Source organism: Canis lupus, chromosome 14 (genome assembly GCF_011100685.1).
Source record: "Canis lupus familiaris isolate Mischka breed German Shepherd chromosome 14, alternate assembly UU_Cfam_GSD_1.0, whole genome shotgun sequence".
Taxonomy (NCBI): Eukaryota; Metazoa; Chordata; class Mammalia; order Carnivora; family Canidae; genus Canis; species Canis lupus.
In genome coordinates, this window is record NC_049235.1 from 7229827 (window position 1) to 7247784 (window position 17958).

The 17958-nt window shown below is 38.5% G+C and overlaps 1 protein-coding gene across 8 annotated transcripts in view; it reads right to left on the reverse strand.

Annotated features, from left to right (window-relative positions):
* AHCYL2 (adenosylhomocysteinase like 2) overlaps window positions 1-17958 on the reverse strand; it is a 161460-nt gene that overhangs the window by 24449 nt on the left and 119053 nt on the right. For all 8 annotated transcript variants that reach the window (XM_038556547.1, XM_038556546.1, XM_038556551.1 and 5 more), the window contains 4 exons: window positions 10363-10506; window positions 9618-9718; window positions 1574-1676; window positions 645-739 (listed from right to left, as the gene is read on the reverse strand). In XM_038556547.1, coding sequence (XP_038412475.1) covers window positions 645-739; window positions 1574-1676; window positions 9618-9718; window positions 10363-10506 — 443 coding nt within the window. The remainder of the gene's footprint in view (window positions 1-644; window positions 740-1573; window positions 1677-9617; window positions 9719-10362; window positions 10507-17958) is intronic.

A 17958-nucleotide genomic window follows, 5' to 3' on the forward strand; every position in this document is an offset into this window, starting at 1 on the left:
CCTGGGTTCGAGTCCCACATTGGGCTCCTTGCGTGGAGCCTGCTTCTCCCTCTGCCTGTGGCTCTGCCTCTCTCTCACTCTCATGAATAAAGAAATAAAATCTTTAAAACAAAACGAAACTTTTTGCCTAGTCATCTTTTACAAAGTGCCTAGTCATCTTTTACAAAGAGAAGAAATTTGAACTCACAATCTTTTTAGGTTTACTGTAAATTTAGCATGTGATTCTAGAGAAAAGCTAAGTACCACAGGAACTGTGTGTGTGTGTGTGTGTGTGTGTGTGTGCACGTGTGCGTGCGTGCATCTTCATTATTGTGGTTGGAGGGGAAGGTCGTTAGGGGATGGACACTCATTAACCATGCTTTGAACCAACCATGCATGAACTCTGAGCAGTATTTTAATGATGCTGATGAATATAAATGTTTCTTAAGATCAGCACCAACAATTTTAGCACTTTGAGGCTAAGTTCAATGTTCCTGGGGGTACACTAAACATAAGCATCCAGCTCCGTTGGAAGCCCAGATACATCAGATAGAAAAGGAAGCATTTTCCTGCCTTCCTGTTGGGACACTCTCTCCCAGGCCATAGCCCCCTACTCTGTCCCGAACAGATTCCTCCAGAATTGTGCTAGCAGAAATCTAACCCACCATGTTTGGCTGCCAGCCCTCCACATTCACACATCTATCAATGCACCACCAAAAGTCATCTTCTGACTCTCCTTTCCAGGCAAATACAGGAAATCCTGAGAAAAGGGAACAAAGAGCAACCATTAAAACCTGAAAGAAGGGCTGCCCCTAAATTTTGACAAGATACCGGTTTTTCCCCAATTCTGAATTTTCTCATTCTGCTCTACTTCTTGGATTGACTTTCTTCACTGATTAACACTGTCTTCAGACCTCTTGTCCACTCCTTTGTCTTTAGTGGTTGTTTTGCTTTTGATATACCAAAAAGGACAAACAAAAGGCCAAAGAGTATGATGGATGCTACAGATAGAACTGAAGGGAAAAAAGAGGAAATGAGAAATAAGTACTTCTTGATCCAGTCAAACTGTAAGTCTCATCATTTCCCAACTACACTTTGATCTTTGCTGGGTCTATACTTTGGTCATTCCACCTTCATCAGGAGAACCTGATATTAATCAACCCAAATATTAATCTGCCAGGCCAAGTCCTTTTTACTGCTGAAGTAGAAACACCAGACATTAAATCAGGGCAAATTGCTGAAAAATCAGGAGGACTACAAAATTATGCCTGAAGCACTTTCTTTTTTAATCCATATTACCTTAGACAATGAACAGTATTCACTGGTGCTCTAATATTAGCAAGACAAGGCAAAGCATTAACTAATAAGGGAATTTTAGACATGAGAAGATATTTGCTAACTGTAAAACAAAGTTACCTACATCATATTTAACAAGAGAAGCCCAGAAGGAGAGCAAACTCACAAGAATAGGGATCCATTTCCCCCAAGATGGCTCCTTTAATGTCAATTTCTCTTAAAGATTTATATTGAATCCATGGAACTTTTCAGAGACTTACTTTAGCCAAAGACACAGAAGACAATTAAAAGACCTTACCACTTTCTGCTAGAGCAGCAGCCACTTCATTGAGAGTGGAATAGATGTTGCAAGCTGCCCATCGGCACTGTGCCCCCAGTGCACCCAGAGTTTCCATAAGCACCTATATTAAACAGAAAACAGGAGATCAACAAGGCTGGCCAAACAATTGGTCAAGGAGATTAAGTCTATACATTTGACAATGAATAAGTTTATCAGGAATAACTGAGGCCAGTGACTTTCTTTCTTTCTTTTTTTTTTTTTAAAGATTTTATTTATTCATGAGAGACACCGGGAGAGAGAGAGAGAGAGAAAGAAAGAGAGAGAAAGAGAGAGGCAGAGATATAGGCAGAGGGAGAAGCAGGCTCCATGCAGGGAGCCCAACGTGGGACTCGATGCCAGGACTCCAGGATCACGCACTGGGCTGAAGGCAGGGGCTAAACCACTGAGCCACCCAGGGATCCCCAGCCAGTGACTTTCAAATTGTATAGAAATTTTGAACAGAGGGCAATGGTAGGGGTAGGCATGGGGAAAGCTCCAGCTGAGCTCTTTGCTTTTTTACCTATTTCATATATTTGGGCTTCCTTATAAGATTTAATTAAGCCAAGAATTTTATAGCCAGAACATTTTTGAAAAACCACCAATTTATAGTTCTGCTTCTTCTGAAGATGTAGAAGACTGCAAGAGAAGCTCCTATCCTAACAACAAAAGCCAGATAAGCTACAAAACCATAACTTTTCTTGAGCCCATCAAAAAGCTGAGGTTGTAAAGCAACCAAGTGAACTGAACTCCAAAGTGACAAAACTCTTTAAGGAGTGAGGGAACACTGCTTCACCTCTGACAGAGCACAGGAAGATGTGGGTGCCACATAAAGGAATAGGAAAAAATTAGCTAGAATTTCAATGAACTAGTAAAGGCTGAGTGGGGGAAAGTATATCAGTTTGGAATTTCTGTTAGCCCTTGGCAAAAGGAGATTGCACACTCACGTGCAATCTCTTTTCCAGGGGGCTTCCACCCAGTGCTCACAAGAAAGACTGGGGGCAAAGACCTGAACCAGCTGTGCTCAAAGACAGGCATGAAACCTGGACACTTTTGCCACACTCTTCTCTCATAAGAAGCAAAAGCCTTAAGCTATAGGAAGACAAGCAAAAATTACGCCTGCCACCTGCCACCAGGGACCAAGCAAAGATCCATTGCTTCTCGAGAAGAGTGGAAGGAAAAACTCCCTGCTCCTCGTAGAGAAGCAGGAAACCTCCTTGGGCTCAGGACCCTGCACTGATACAAAGTACAGGCACACACATCAGAGATACTGCAGGTTTGGTTGCAGACCACCACAATAAAATGAATATCACAATAAAGCAAGTCAAATGAGAGACACCTGGGAGGCTCAGCCATTGGGACTCTGCCTTTGGCTCAGGGTGTGATCCTGGTCTCAGGACTGAGTCCTGCATCAGGCTTCCTTTGGGGAGCCTGAATCTCCCTCTGCCTGTGTCTCTGGCTCTCTCTATGTGTCTCTCATGAATAAATAAATAAAATAAAATCTTTTAAAAAAAGCAAGTAAAATGAATTTTTTGGTTTCCCAGTACATATAAAAAGTTATGTTTACACTATACTGTAGTCTATTAAGTATACAATAGCATTATATCTAAACAAAAATGTGCATACCTTAATTTAAAAACTACTTTGTTGGGATCCCTGGGTGGCGCAGCGGTTTGGCGCCTGCCTTTGGCCCAGGGCGCGATCCTGGAGACCCAGGATCGAATCCCACATCGGGCTCCCGGTGCATGGAGCCTGCTTCTCCCTCTGCCTATGTCTCTGCCTCTCTCTCTCTCTCTCTCTGTGACTATCATAAATAAATAAAAATTGAAAAAAAAAAAAAAAAACAAATATGGTTTATTCCACTGGTTTTAAAAAAAAATAAAAATAAAAAAAAAAAAATAAAAACTACTTTGTTGCTAAAAAATGCTATCACCTGAGCTTTTGCCAAGTAATAATCACTGATCTACAGATCACCATAACAAATAATAATGAAAAAGTCTGAAATATTTGTGAGAATTACCAAAATCGTGACACAGACCCATGAAATGAGCAAATGCTATTAGAACAATGGCGCTGATTGATGTACTTGATCCAGGGTTGCCACAAACCTTCAATTTGTTTAAAAAAAAAAAAAAGGCAATTATCTGTAAAGTGCACTAAAACAAGGTATGACTGAAAGATTTGCTACCTTTCTAGGAGAAGCAGGGAAAGGGAAATATCTCCTGCACAAGACCTATCCTATCACAGACAAAGCAAATTTGGCTGCTACAGAGAGAAGAGACAGGAATAAAGAAGAGGCCCTATCCTCACAGAGCTCTGCCTAAGACTGAGGCAGGATCAGGAGATCCAAGAACCTCACTTGCCCTCACCATGAGCCTAGCTCTAGGAAACAAAGAGTAACAGCCTAATGTAGCAGGTAAAGAGTGCATTTGAAGAGAGAGATGACACTCTGAACTCCTGTGGCAAGCATGTGTAGAAGCAACTAAAAGCTGAGCATGAAGCCAAAACGCCGAAGAGAGCCTTCTGGTAATCTCAAATCACAATGTAACAGCTGCCCACTACTGGAGGAATCTGAAGCCTATGGTGCAGAATAACAGAATTGAAATACAGCCCAATTTATGGCAATAATGAAAACTAACAAATCATCCATAATAAAATTTCAAGACACACAAAAAAGTGGAATAGGGATCCCTGGGTGGCGCAGCGGTTTGGCGCCTGCCTTTGGCCCAGGGCGCGATCCTGGAGACCTAGGATCGAATCCCACATCAGGCTCCCGGTGCATGGAGCCTGCTTCTCCCTCTGCCTGTGTCTCTGCCTCTCTCTCTCTCTCTGTGACTATCATAAAAAAAAAAAAAAAAAAAAAAAAAAAAAAAAAGTGGAATAAACCACCCTTTCCCCACACCATTGTTCAAGAAATCAAGTATTCAAGAGAACAAGGCTCTAAGATGAACTAGATGCTTGATCAGACAGGAACTTTAAATTAGCTACAATGAACAGGTTTACATTAAGGGGTCTAGTGAAAAGATGGACAACATCCATGAACAGATAGAGAATTTCAGCCGAGAATTGGAAACAATAAGTCAAACAGAAATGTCAGAAAAAAATTTCAAAGGTATTAAAGATTATGAATTCTTTCATCAGACTCACCATCAGATTAGGCATATTTGAAGATAGAATCAGTAAACTTGAAGACAGATCAATAAAAATCACCAAATTGAAATAAAGAAAAAAGAGTGTGGAATAGGAATCAGAACAGAGCATCCAAGATCTATGGAACATTATCAAATGGTTTAACACTCATGTAATTGGAGCCCTAGAAGGAGGAGGGCTCCAATACAAAGAGTTAGCAGGCAATTATTTTCCAAAATATGAAATTAAAGAGGACCCAGGAACAATGATATTCCAATAGCAAAGAACACAGTAGTGTCCAGATACATTAAAAGGAACCAGGCTCCTTGAGAAATGGCTAATTCCTGGGCTAGGGTAGAGAATGTACAACATAAGCTTAGATAATCATATACCAGAAGCAAAGAAGTGCTCAAAGAATGAGAAGGATATGTAAAAACAAAGAAGTCACAGAAGCCAGATTGAAGGGGCTCCCCCTGGACAAGTCTGGAACAATTTGAGCATCATAATAAATAATGATAGTAGTGGATTATACTCTATTAAATAAAATAGGAAACAATGATTCATACAAATAAAAATAAGTAAATAAATGAATAAATTGGAGGCTTGATGAAGAATGGGATGTTTGCATAGTTTCATATTACTCACAAAATACTTTTTAATTACAAAGACTTCTACTTTTCTAGTGGAAAAGTCTAGCAGACACTACTTCAAGCAAAGGATCAAAATGAACATCATTTTGGCAAATTATAAATCAAATCTGAATCAATGTGTCACCTGATAAGATTCAGTGAAAAAAATGTAGCATCATTTCCTACCAAAACTGCATGGCCTGAATTTAATAATAAGGCATCAGGAAAACCAGAATTAAGCACATTCTACAGAATAATTCATCTATAATTTTTAAAAGTGTCAAGGTCATGAAAGTCATAGAAAGACTAATGAACTGTTCCAGACTAAAGAAGACTAAAAGATGATGATTAATGAGGTATGTAACTATGGACTGGATCCTTTTGTTATAAAAAATATTATTGGGACAACTAGTAAAATACACATGAGGTCGGAGGATTAGATGGTAATATAAGTCAATGTTAATTTCCTAATTTTGAATAGTTGTACTGGTTGAATGAGAGAATGTCACTGTTTGTAGAAAATACACACTAAAGTATTTGTGGGTGAAGGAGCATCAGGTTGGCAACTTACTCTCAAATAGCTAAGAAAAAAGTGATCCGTACTTGCAACTTATCTATAAATCCACATTTATTTCAAATTTTAAAAATGTTTTATTATTTAATTTTTTTCTGTTTTTAAAGATCTTTTTATTTATTTGAGAGAGAGAGAGAGCATGGGGGAGGAAGGGGAGTGAGTGGGAGAGGGAGAAGAGAGCTGCCTGCTGAGCAGACAGCCCAATGTGGGGCTCCATCCCAGGATCCTGGGATCATGACCTGAGCCTAAGGTAGATGCTTAACTGACTGAACCACCCAGGTGCCCCTTAAAAACATATTTTAAAAAATTATTTTAAAAAATTTATTCCATCGATTTGATCCTGACTTACTTTTATTTTCAGTATATAAGATAGAGGTAGAGTTCTTTTAAAGAAGGTAGTATACCACCTACTGCTTTTCTTTTTTTAAAAAAGAATTTATTTATTTGAGAGAGAGCATGGGCAAGGGGAGGAGCAAAGGGACAAGTAGACTCCCTGCTGAGCAGAGAGCCCAACACAGGGCTTGATCATGACCTTAAGCCAAAGACAGAAGCTTAACAGACTGAGCCACCCAGATAGGTGCCCTTCATCTACTGCTTTGATTACAAACTATTTTAACAAGAATAAAGCTTTGATTAAAAAACTTGTTTTAAAATTTCCTGATTGTAGTTAACTCTGAGTACTGGTACTTTTCATGTTGTAAAACTCTTATTTTCTAATATTTCTATGCTAAAAGAATTCTAATTTTGCTCTAATTAAAAAAAAATTGCAAACAACTCCACTAATTTAGGCTGACCTCCTAAAGTAATTTGTCCAAGGTCACATAGTAAATTAATAGCAGAACTACTCATATGTCTTCATTTGTAGTCCATACTATGTTTCGATATTTGATCCCATTTTTTTCCCTTTCATTTTATTTTTCACCTTAAAGAATTTCTGAATTCCTATAGCTAGGATTCTTGAATTTGTTAAACAAAAGAGGGATACTGAGACTTACCAAAGTGATTAATCAAGGCCAAGAATATAAGAACTGTTCAAAGAATTCTAAATCAAGACTGCTGGCTGTTAGGGCTTAAGCAGGAATGAAGGCAGGCAGGAGTGGAAGGAGGACAGAGCTTAGAAGCTGTTTTTATTTTTTTAAGTTTTTTTTTTTATTCATAAGAGACGCAGAGAGAGAGAAGCAGAGACACAGGCAAAGGGAGAAGCAGGCTCCATGCAGGGAGCCCGATGCGGGACTCGATCCCAGGACTCCAGGATCATGCCCTGGACCAAAGGCAGGTGCTAAACTGCTGAGCCACCCAAGGAACCCCTAGAAGAAGCTGCTTTAACCAACTTTCAATCATGACTATAGACAGAGTAGCAAAGGAATCTGGTTATTAGAAGGAACTATGGAAACATGCCTAAAAAAATATAGATACAAGTCATTTAGAAACACGGATAGGAAACCACTAACTATGATGGTTATGTCTGGAACATGGGATTATAGGAGATTGCCTTTTACACTAACCATTGTGGTAATGATTGAGTATTATAAAATGAATATGAACTACTTTTGTAATTAGAAAAATAAAAATAGAGATTAAAAATAAAACAAAGTCCTTTGTAATTATTTTTTTTTAAAGATAAAAAATGTGTGTGTGTGTATGTGTGTGTGTGTAACAATGAAATAATATTAAAATTGGTAAACTAATTTTGATTACTCCATTCAAGGGAAAGTAAAAGAGAACATAGAATGGTGGTAATGTTTGGTAAACCAGGGGGTAAAAAAGAAACTAGATATAATTTAGCAACATGAGACAGTACAGAAGCACTTACTATTTTAAGACACCACACTGAAGTCTCATGTCCCTGACTGGGGAAGCCCAAAAAAGATTTCAAAAGAGTTTCTGCCTTGATTCATTAGTCTGTAGCTCCAAAAAGAGACAGCTTTTTAATTTATTATATTAATTTTGGACAGCCAAGGTTTTTTTTCCCTTAGAGAACATGTAATCCAGAAGAGTCTTATGGTAAAGATGTTAACAGTAGTTGTCTGGTTTTAAGGACTCTGCTGTACTTAATTAGGAAGTGGCCATATAAATAAGTGTTATGCTTCAGGAGATAATCTTTTGAAAGTTGATCTAACCATACAGATGACCGGAGTCTTATAAATCATACAAAAGATTTCAGACCATTTCTCAATATATCAGTTTCCTGTAATGGTCTCATTATGGTTGGCAATTCAATATCTCTTACATCTTTGATGATGGCTCTGAGTCAGTAGTTCTTAATAGAGGAGCTCTGGAAAACTGTGGGGGCATTTTTGATTGTCACAATAACTGGGAGGGGAATGATTCTGGCATCAGAGGATCAGGATCAGAGGTTCCGATACTTTGAAAGTGCAGGCCAGTCTCTTACAACAAAAACCACACCACATTTTGTAGTTTTCAAATGTTCCAATGAAAGTTCACATGGGTGAGAAACCTATTTATAATGATCTAAGTTTAGAACCTTATTAAACTTACACATAAACAAAAAATATTTTTGTAGTTTTAATACAAAATAATAACTTTTCCAGAATGCAACAAGTGTATAAATTAAGAGAAAACACACTTTTTGTTGTTCAAAAATTTAAAAAGTTGTTTATAGTTTATTATGATCAGAAAATCAAATAATTTGATTATGCCACTCTGATGTTCTAGAACCAGTAACACATTTCAATCTCCCTTGGTGGTATTCTCATTCAAATAATGCTATGAGGAAGTATAAATATCGGAGTATTCCACTATACTTGTGCCAAGCAGTTACTACAGAAATACACATTTCATTATAAATTACTTTTTTTATTCCTCCTTCATATTTAAGATTTTATATTAATTTCTTAAAAAATTAAATGTATCTAAGTATGTTATATTTGAATTTCATTCTAAGATAATACAGGGACATTGCAAAAATAACTTTTATAAAAAGGAGACACTGAATCTGATAGTGGTGAGAATAACTGGTCTAAATCAATCATGGTAATCCCAGTTCCTTTGCCAGGACTGGTGGGCCATGGGCATGTGATCCAATTCTGCTCAATGACACATAATAGAATATCCTGGAAGACTCCTGGGAAAGGTTTTCTTGCTCTTGGGGGAGAGGAAGAAATGGTCCTTACTCTTCATGTCTATTTGTAATCATCTTGCTATGAGCCTGAGGATGAAGTAAGCAAGTGACAAGGCAGCTCCAAGAAAATCATAGACAGATGAAACTGGAGCCCTGAGATCCCACATCTGAAGTCTACCTTACCTCCGGACTACAAGCCATGTACTATAATAAATTCCTTGTCATATGAGCCAGGTTGAATCAAGTTTTTCTTATGTGCAGCAGAAAGCAGCCAAGGAGAGCTGCCTTATAGAAATGACACTGGAAGGGAAGATAAAGGGAAGCAGTGTATCACACAGAAAGCATAAACTTGGGACTCAGATATACTGAAGTTCAAATCTGAATTCTATGATTTACTAGTTGTATAACTTTGGACAAATTACTTAAAGACTCTGGGCCTCAGCTTCCTTGTTTGTAAAATAGAAATAGGAATACCTGCTTTACCTGGCCATTAGGAGGATTAATGAAATAATACTTGTTAAGCTCTTAACTTGCTACTTGGCATGTTGCAAGCACTCAAGAGTGGGTGGCTATTATCAACTATTATTATGTAGAGAAAGAAAAAGGACTCACAGCAGTCTGAGCAGTGATGTGTGTGCAACCCACAATTTTCGCTCCAGCCAAAGGTTTTTCTCCTTGAGCTCTCTTCCTCAAAGCCATCAGTGCAGGCATTTCTGAAAAAGCACAATATATACACAGTATCATTAGAGAGGAAGGAATGAGAGAGAAAGAATAAACAGAAGAACTTATTCTCTTAAGGTAAGATTTCTCTCCCTATCAGGTTCTTTGTTAGACCGGATTTCTCATGGGGTCAAGACATTGAACCTGATTTTCTTTTATAAAAGACTCTCAGAGGCAAATGTTCCAGAATTCTGATTCCCTATACCCTAGTCCTCCTTATTTACTCTTTCCCTTTTTCGTTGTGTAGGAGTTCCTTCTATACCCACTAGAGTTCACTCCCTCCCCATAGTGTTTCCTAAGTTCAGATCTCTTTTGCAATAAGTATTCCTTAAAAGTACACTTAAAGGATGCCTGAGTGGTTCAGTGGTTGAGCGTCTGCCTTTGGCTCAGCATGTGATCCTGGGGTCCTGGAGTCAGTATCGCTTTGGGTTCCTCACAGGGAGTCTGCTTCTCCCTCTGCCTGTGTCTCCTCTGCCTCTCTCTCTTTATGTCTCTCATGAATAAATAAAATATTTTTAAAAGTAAAAAAAAAAATATAAGCATACTTAAATTCCACAAGCTACTAGACCCCAGGACACAAAAATGGATTAACATGGACAAAAAGATATAGGCAGAAGAAGTGCTTGCTTTTTTTTACCTTGTTCAGCAATTTCAATTTCTCTTCGTCCAAACTCTGCCTGCTTGATGTTCTTGACACAGAAGTCGCTGCTTCCCTTAGAGTTCTTTTGCTGCTTATCCCTGGGAGATGTCTCATCATCAGAGCTATCTGTATAGGAGGCCGCTGAAATGACAGAATAAGAAACCCTCAGGGAAAAAATTGGCTTCCTTGGAAATTCCAAACCATGGAGTGAACTGCGGCTTCTCTAATCATCCAACACCACACAGATGTACACCTAAATAAAAGGCACCAAAAATGACACTGTGGAGCTGGCTCAATCACCTCCTGCGGAAAGTGCTATCCACAGGTCAGAAAGAGGCAGCTGAGAGAGGTTGCCAAAGACATGCCCTCTGGATGGCATTAGCTTGGAATCTATGGCTAAGAATCTTCAGAACATGAGAGGTCCTTGAATATGCAAAGAGAGAGAGGTTACATCATGGTGGCATTATGTTAAAGTTCTTAGTTCAAGATCATGGTCATTAACCTATGGGTTTCTGGAATCCATGCTTCCCCTCTTTGTCTGCTGCTTAGATGCCCAACGTAATTTGTGTTAGTACAATAACTGAACAGATAAGACCCAGAGAACAAGAAACCCATGGGAAAATAATTAAGAACCACACAAAAAGTGTTTGTCTGACATAACAGAGCTTTCTTTTTAAAACTGGCTCTGATGAGGCTGAACTATGCCTGCAGACCCAATTAGATATTGACAATGAAGTATTCACAGTGTGCTCTCCCTTCTTGCTGGCCTCAGGGGGTCCAGCAGTGGGCATTTTAGGTTCTCAAAGAAGAGAATAAATCCTCCTTTGGCATACTAAAATGTTCTGATGATTAATCCATGTAGCAATATATGCTAGAGGATAGAAGGTCTCAGACTTCTGATTGTGGCTAGCAGGCAGCTGCTGCTACTCATAGGTTTAGCTGAGGTATTTTCGGTCTTCATACAATTCTGTAATTGCTAATTATTTGCTGGAGAATTTAATTTCCTTCCATGATTTATGTTTAAGTTTCTGAGGATAAGGCAGCCCCGGTGGCGCAGCAGTTTAGCGCCGCCTGCAGCCCAGGGCGTGATCCTGGAGACACTGGATCGAGTCCCACGTCAGGCTCTCTGTATGATGCCTGCTTCTCCCTCTACCTGTGTCTCTGCCTCTCTCTCCCTCTGTCTCTATGAATAAATAAATAAATAATCTTTAAAAAAAAAGTTTTTGAGGATAGTTTCTTTCTGAGTAGTCCTCAAGGTTTGCTGCAGGATTTTTTGTGGGTTTTTTTGAGGAAGAGGGGAGTTTGGAGGATATAAAGCTCTGTTTATAAGGCATTACATGTCTCTCAATGGGATAAGAAGGACTTCTATCACCTTCAAGGGGAGAAAACTGCAAATGCTCAGAACTCCTAAAGCATATGGCACTTTGATCTACTTACATCCAGAGAATTAAGGCATTTCTGGGATTTCTTAGTAAAGGATCTGTATCTGGGAGGGCTGTAAAAGGCAAGTCTGACCTTGCCCAGTTAATCGGGCATGGCACTACAAAATGTTTGGGCAGCAGGGGCCCGAGTGTCTCTCATGGAGCTGGAAAACTGCCTGAGAACAAAGTCCTAACACGAGGCAACAAGAATGAACACGGGCACCAAGGGAGGTGAGGGAATTAGTAAATCCCCAAAAGGACTTTTGTTCTTGAAAGGAACTAATCTGTATAAAAAGTCTGTGGTTCTCCCTCCTAGGGTGAGCAAGAGTTCAAAGTACCTTTGGCACCAGAGACCAGAAATAGCTTCCTGGGCAGTCATTTGTTTCATTAATCAATACTCAGAAATAGCTTATGCATTGGAGGCATAGGGGAACCATGCTTCTACCACCTGAGGGAAGAAAGATAATGGCTATCCCTAATCTTGATCATAGTTTATAGCATAATTGCTTTTGAAGAAAGTGTTTACATTCAGAATATCCTGAAATTTCAAATCCTTTTCTAGAGGCATGATGATTTCTATGTTTCCCAATGGCCATTTAAATATAACTGTTATGTATATGTTCTGGAGTCAGACAGACTTTGACGTCTCAGTCTCTGTTTCTGGGTATATATAAAGTAAAGGTGTTCCAGAACCTGATTAATAGAATTGTTAATTAATTCATGAATCCACTCATTCACACATTCAGTTGTTTATTCAACAATTTTTTATTTTGTGTCTACTAATGTACCAGACAGAGTCTAAGTGCTGGGTATACAAGAACAAATATGGATTGTCTTTAGCTAGGTGGAGTTTTCAGTCTACTAGGTTAAGTCAGACATGAAATAACTAATTACAAAATTAATTGGGAGTTTTTCTTTTCCTATGGTTGTAATATGCACTATGAAGCAGACTGTATAATAGGAAGACGTGACTTTCAGAGTCAAGTTGTTGAGAAGATAAGATAGTTTATTTTTTTATTTTTTTTATTTTATTTTTTATTTTATTTATGATAGTCACACACACACACACACACAGAGAGAGAGAGGCAGAGACACAGGCAGAGGGAGAATCAGGCTCCATGCACCAGGAGCCCTACGTGGGACTTGATCCCGGGTCTCCAGGATTGTGCCCTGGGCCAAAGGCAGGCGCTAAACCGCTGCGCCACCCAGGGATCCCGATAAGATAGTTTAAATAATGTACTTAGTGCAATGCTTGGCATAAAGTAATTACTCTATAAATGACACCTCATATTATTGTTGGCTTTTGCGAATATTTTTAATTCAGTATCAGATATAACATTAAAGGCTCTTTCTCAGCTTCAGGACTTTGAATGGGAAAGGAATGACATGCATACAATATTATTTAGCAGTTCCTTTTTTTTCTACCTCTGTCATCTACCAATCTAACCAAGCAGCAGGTGGTTGGTTGGCAGTGATGATAAAGGTTGAGACTGGAGTCCTAACTCTACCCAGAATAGCATTCCTCTCCTATGTCTCTCTAGCTTCTAAGGATGAGTCAGGGGTAAAAAAACTCACAAACAATAACAAAAATAACCCCCCAAATTTCCTCTTAGGAGAAGCACTCCAATTTTTGACTTGAGTTGTTTTCTTCTATTCCAAGAAGAAATTATTATACCATCTCCCTATTCTGAAAAAACTCCCCAAATACAGTATTTTATTTTCTTCATAGTAATCAACTGGTTATAGTTAGTTCAATCAATATTTTTTTTTTTTTTTAAATTTTTTTTAATTTTATTTATTTATGATAGTCACATAGAGAGAGAGAGAGAGAGAGGCAGAGACATAGGCAGAGGGAGAAGCAGGCTCCATGCACCGGGAGCCTGACGTGGGATTCGATCCGGGGTCTCCAGGATCGCACCCTGGGCCAAAGGCAGGCGCCAAACCGCTGCGCCACCCAGGGATCCCTCAATCAATATTTTTATTTGAGTCACAGTGATTTGTTTTCAAAGAGTCCTTCGTGCAGACCTGTTATCATGTGAGAAACAAAACCATCAGTTCTCTAGAGTGTACGAATATGTGAATGCAAAATGGCTGACAGACCCAGATCAACAGAGAATGTTATTTTTGTAAACACAGTGAACAGATTATTCCTGAACTAGCATGACATTTGTTTTTTGAATCTATATTTATTTCTGTCACTATATTTAAAGTAGCACATTCATGAAAATATTTGAGAAAGGTTTTTTTCTAAGAAAATTTAGAGAAACCTAACACATATGTATACACGTGCTTCCATAGTTTCTAAACTGTTTACAACTGTCACACTCTGAAGCCCAGAGCCATAATTCAATAAAAAATGGACAACTTATAATCAAAGCAATAACCAACTGAAGTATAGCTGAGACCTTAGCTCTAGCTTTACCTCTAATTGGTTGTAACCAATTTTCAATTTATCCGACTGTAAAATAGGGAGCATAACAGATCTCTCAATTCTCTTTCCCCTAACTACCACCAGAAAAATCTCATGAATAAATGAGAGTAAAAAAAGACTCAATTTCTAGGTAGAAAAGTAACATAAAGTATAATATAACTTTACTATGGGGCGTTCTCTTGTTTCATGATAATCCAAAATCAAAACAGAACTTGATGAATCACTAATCCATAATCTATCCCATAGAACATGCATACATACGTTCTATGGCTCAAGCCTGATTAAGCCTTACCTCCTAGCAGCTATGATATTGTGGGTTATTGCTAGGAGAAACAGCAGTCAGACACCCGGTTGAGTTAGTCCTATCAGACTATTTTAAGTCAACAATTCCTCTTAGGCCTAATCTATCCATTTGACAATGGAAATAACAGTAGGGACCTGTGTCAATGTGCAGCAGATTTCATTGATGAATAACATTCTAGAAATATGTGAAAAGCTATGTTAGCAACCAAAATACAAACAAACATGGTTATTTGGAAAAATCAGAAAATACTTTGTAAGTTTTATAAGAACCAATTATGAACTAAGGGATGTCAGCCTTTCTCTCTTATCTTTAACCAATTAACTCACTGCAAAAATAGCATTTTTTTTTTTTTTTTTTAATTCATGACAGACAGAGAGAGGGGCAGAGAGCAGAGACACAGGCAGAGGGAGATAAGCAGGCTCCATGCAGGTAGTCCGACGTGGGACTCGATCCTGGGTCTCCAGGATCACATCCTGGGCCAAAGGCGGCACCAAACTGCTGAGCCACCGGGGCTGCCCAAAAATAGCTTTTTCAGAAATATATCACTGGGAATTATTTGGCTTTGAAGAAGTCTCTTTTGTTCCTGTGTTTTTATGAGGTTTTGTATTTAGGGAAAGAGCTTTCAGAAGTTTGTTTCTTATAAACAATTTCAGGAACAATGCAGGAATTTTAGGAATTAATGCAACCCTTTTCAACCTGGGTTCCACTAGAATTAAGCCCTAATGCCCTGAAGCATCCATAGAATATATCAATTAACTTCTCTCTTATCCATCTGGAAGAGTACTAGTTATGAACCATCTTTGGAGAACTAATAAAAAGAGTGTCTCTAATTCTTTTCTGTGTTCTGTGATTCTGATGAGGAACCCAGGTTGAGAAAGGCTGGTAGAGGCTCCTAAATGAAAGCATAGCAAAACTTAGCACTAGGATCTTTAGGCAGGGAGAGTAGGCCATAGACTACCCAAACCTCCATGTAACTTCAGCAAAACAAACACTGGATAGGGAGGTATCTTTTTTTGAAACGTCATAAACCTTCTTCTAGCTGTTCACATACATAGAAAATCAGAGACCTCAACAAGAACATAAAGTACAGGTCTCTGAACATCTTTCACCAATATTTATTTATAAAGCACCTCTTATGTGTCAAACACTTCTAAATGCTGGGAATAGAACAGTACAAAACAGACACATCTCTACTCTCATGGATCTCATATTCAAATAAGGGGAGAAACAATAATAAAATTAGTAAAATACATAGTATGTTATATGATAATAAGTGCTGTGTAGAAAAATAATGGAGGAAACTTTGATAGGGAATGTTGGGTAGGGTATTTGTACAATTTTAAGAATAGCCTCAATGAGAATGTAATTTTTTTTTTTTTCTGAGAATGTAATCTTTAGTTAAAAACTGAAGGAAGTAGGATACCCAGCTAGGTATCTCAAAGCATCCCAGGCAAAGGAAATAGCAAGTGCAAAGAACTTAAAGCAGGAGAGTGCCTGGCATGTTTTAAAATAACAAAACAATAGTAAGGAGGCTAGTATGACTGGAGTGAAATGTCTAGCTGGAAGAGAGGGTAGGTTTGGGAATGTAGTGATGTGATTAGAAACAAAATAGGGTGATACAGAGTTGTGTAGGTCACTGTAAGAACTTTAGCTTTTGGTCAGAATGAGATTGGGAAGCAGTGGAGGGTTTGGAGGGGAGAATTATGACCTGACTTATTTCAAGAGAATGAATCTGGCTGTAGTGCTGTGAATAAACTTCAGTTTATTGAAGAGGGGCAAGCTTAGAACCCAGGAGCTCAGTTTTTAAGACATGGAGATGCCTACAAAACATCCAAGTGAAAGGACTTAGCAGGCAGTTGGATATATGGATCTAGTGTGTAGGAGAGAGATTTGAGGTGGAGATAAATCTGAGAATCAAATGTCAATACATAACAGTATTTAAAACTATGAGGCTGCATAAACTCATGTGGGGAAGAGTATAAAGAGAGGAGGTCCAAGGATCAGTCTTGGGGATCTCCAATGTTACTTTTCTGTAGTCACTTAAATGATAATGTACGCTAAAAATGGGTTCCAAGTTTATTGACATGCATTTGCATATCTTCCTATATTTAGAGAACTATGAGTCGATTCCATTATTCCTAGCTTTTCATTTGATAGATATGGAGCTTTTTCTGTATCACCTCATGTGACTTCTCATTGCCTCTGTTACGAACATCACAGGCTGCAAGAGTTTTCTAGGATCACACAAACAAATCACACATGGATCAAAGCCTAGAAAGTAGGTCTCTCCTAAATCCTACTCCAGGGCTTGCCAATTGTTCATGTGAAAAAAACAAAACAAAATGAGGTAACACTGTGTATGATATAGCTGCAAAAGGAGCAAACATTGGGGCACCTCAGTAGCTGGGTTGGATAAGTATCTGACTCTTGATTTTGGCTCAGGTCATGATCTTGGGGTCATGGGGATCCGGCTCTGTGCTCAGTGGGGAGTCTACTTGAGATTCTCTCTCTCTGCCTCTTCCCCATTGCCACTCTCTTTCTCTACTTCTCTAAAATAAATAAATCTTTAAAAAAAAAGCAAACCTCATCTTAGATTTCATTTTAAAAGCACTGAGTTTATGGAAATAATACTTCCTATAGATTATTTCAGACCATAAATGGAATACTATAGACATGTTTTTATTTTTAAAGATTTTTATTTATTTATTCATGAGAGACACAGAAGGAGAGAGAGGCAGAGACACAGGCAGAGGGAGAAGCAGGCTCCATGCAGGGAGCCCGACGTGGGATTCGATCCTGGAGGATCACGCTCTGGGCTGAAGGCGGCGCTAAACCGCTAAGCCACCAGGGCTGCCCTAGACAGATTTTTAAAAGGACGTTTATCTGGAATATATCCAGACGACAATAACCAGAGCAGTGAGATGCCCCGAAAATGGTGATTTTTTTATTTCTATGCAAAATCATTAAATTCATTAAATTCATTAAATTCCAGGGATTACATGAGAGCCTATCAGAGCTAAATAACTAGATAAATCAAGAATCATCCTAACATCTAGAATGCTCCCAAAGAAGCCAGGTGGCCATTTGCAAGGGATGCCATCAAGGTAATTCTAGCATCCAGTAGGAAGCTGAATAACTGGTCTTAAGTTTTTCTATTTTCAGAATGATTTGACTCCATGCTCCTGAACTTTATATCCTTAAATGGATATATATGGTTGATAATTTTTTACTATAAAAATGGCAACTTCATGTAGTTCAACCTAAAAAGTCCAAGTTTTCCAGGGTGACATCAGTTAATACCATTCACCAATGAACTACAGTGGGCAAATATGTGTTCACTTAAAACCAAGGCATAGGTCACACTTTCTAGGTAAATAGATATTTTGTAAGTACCTTCCTTACATATAAGGTCTCAGTAGGAGGGCAGGCATTAGTTT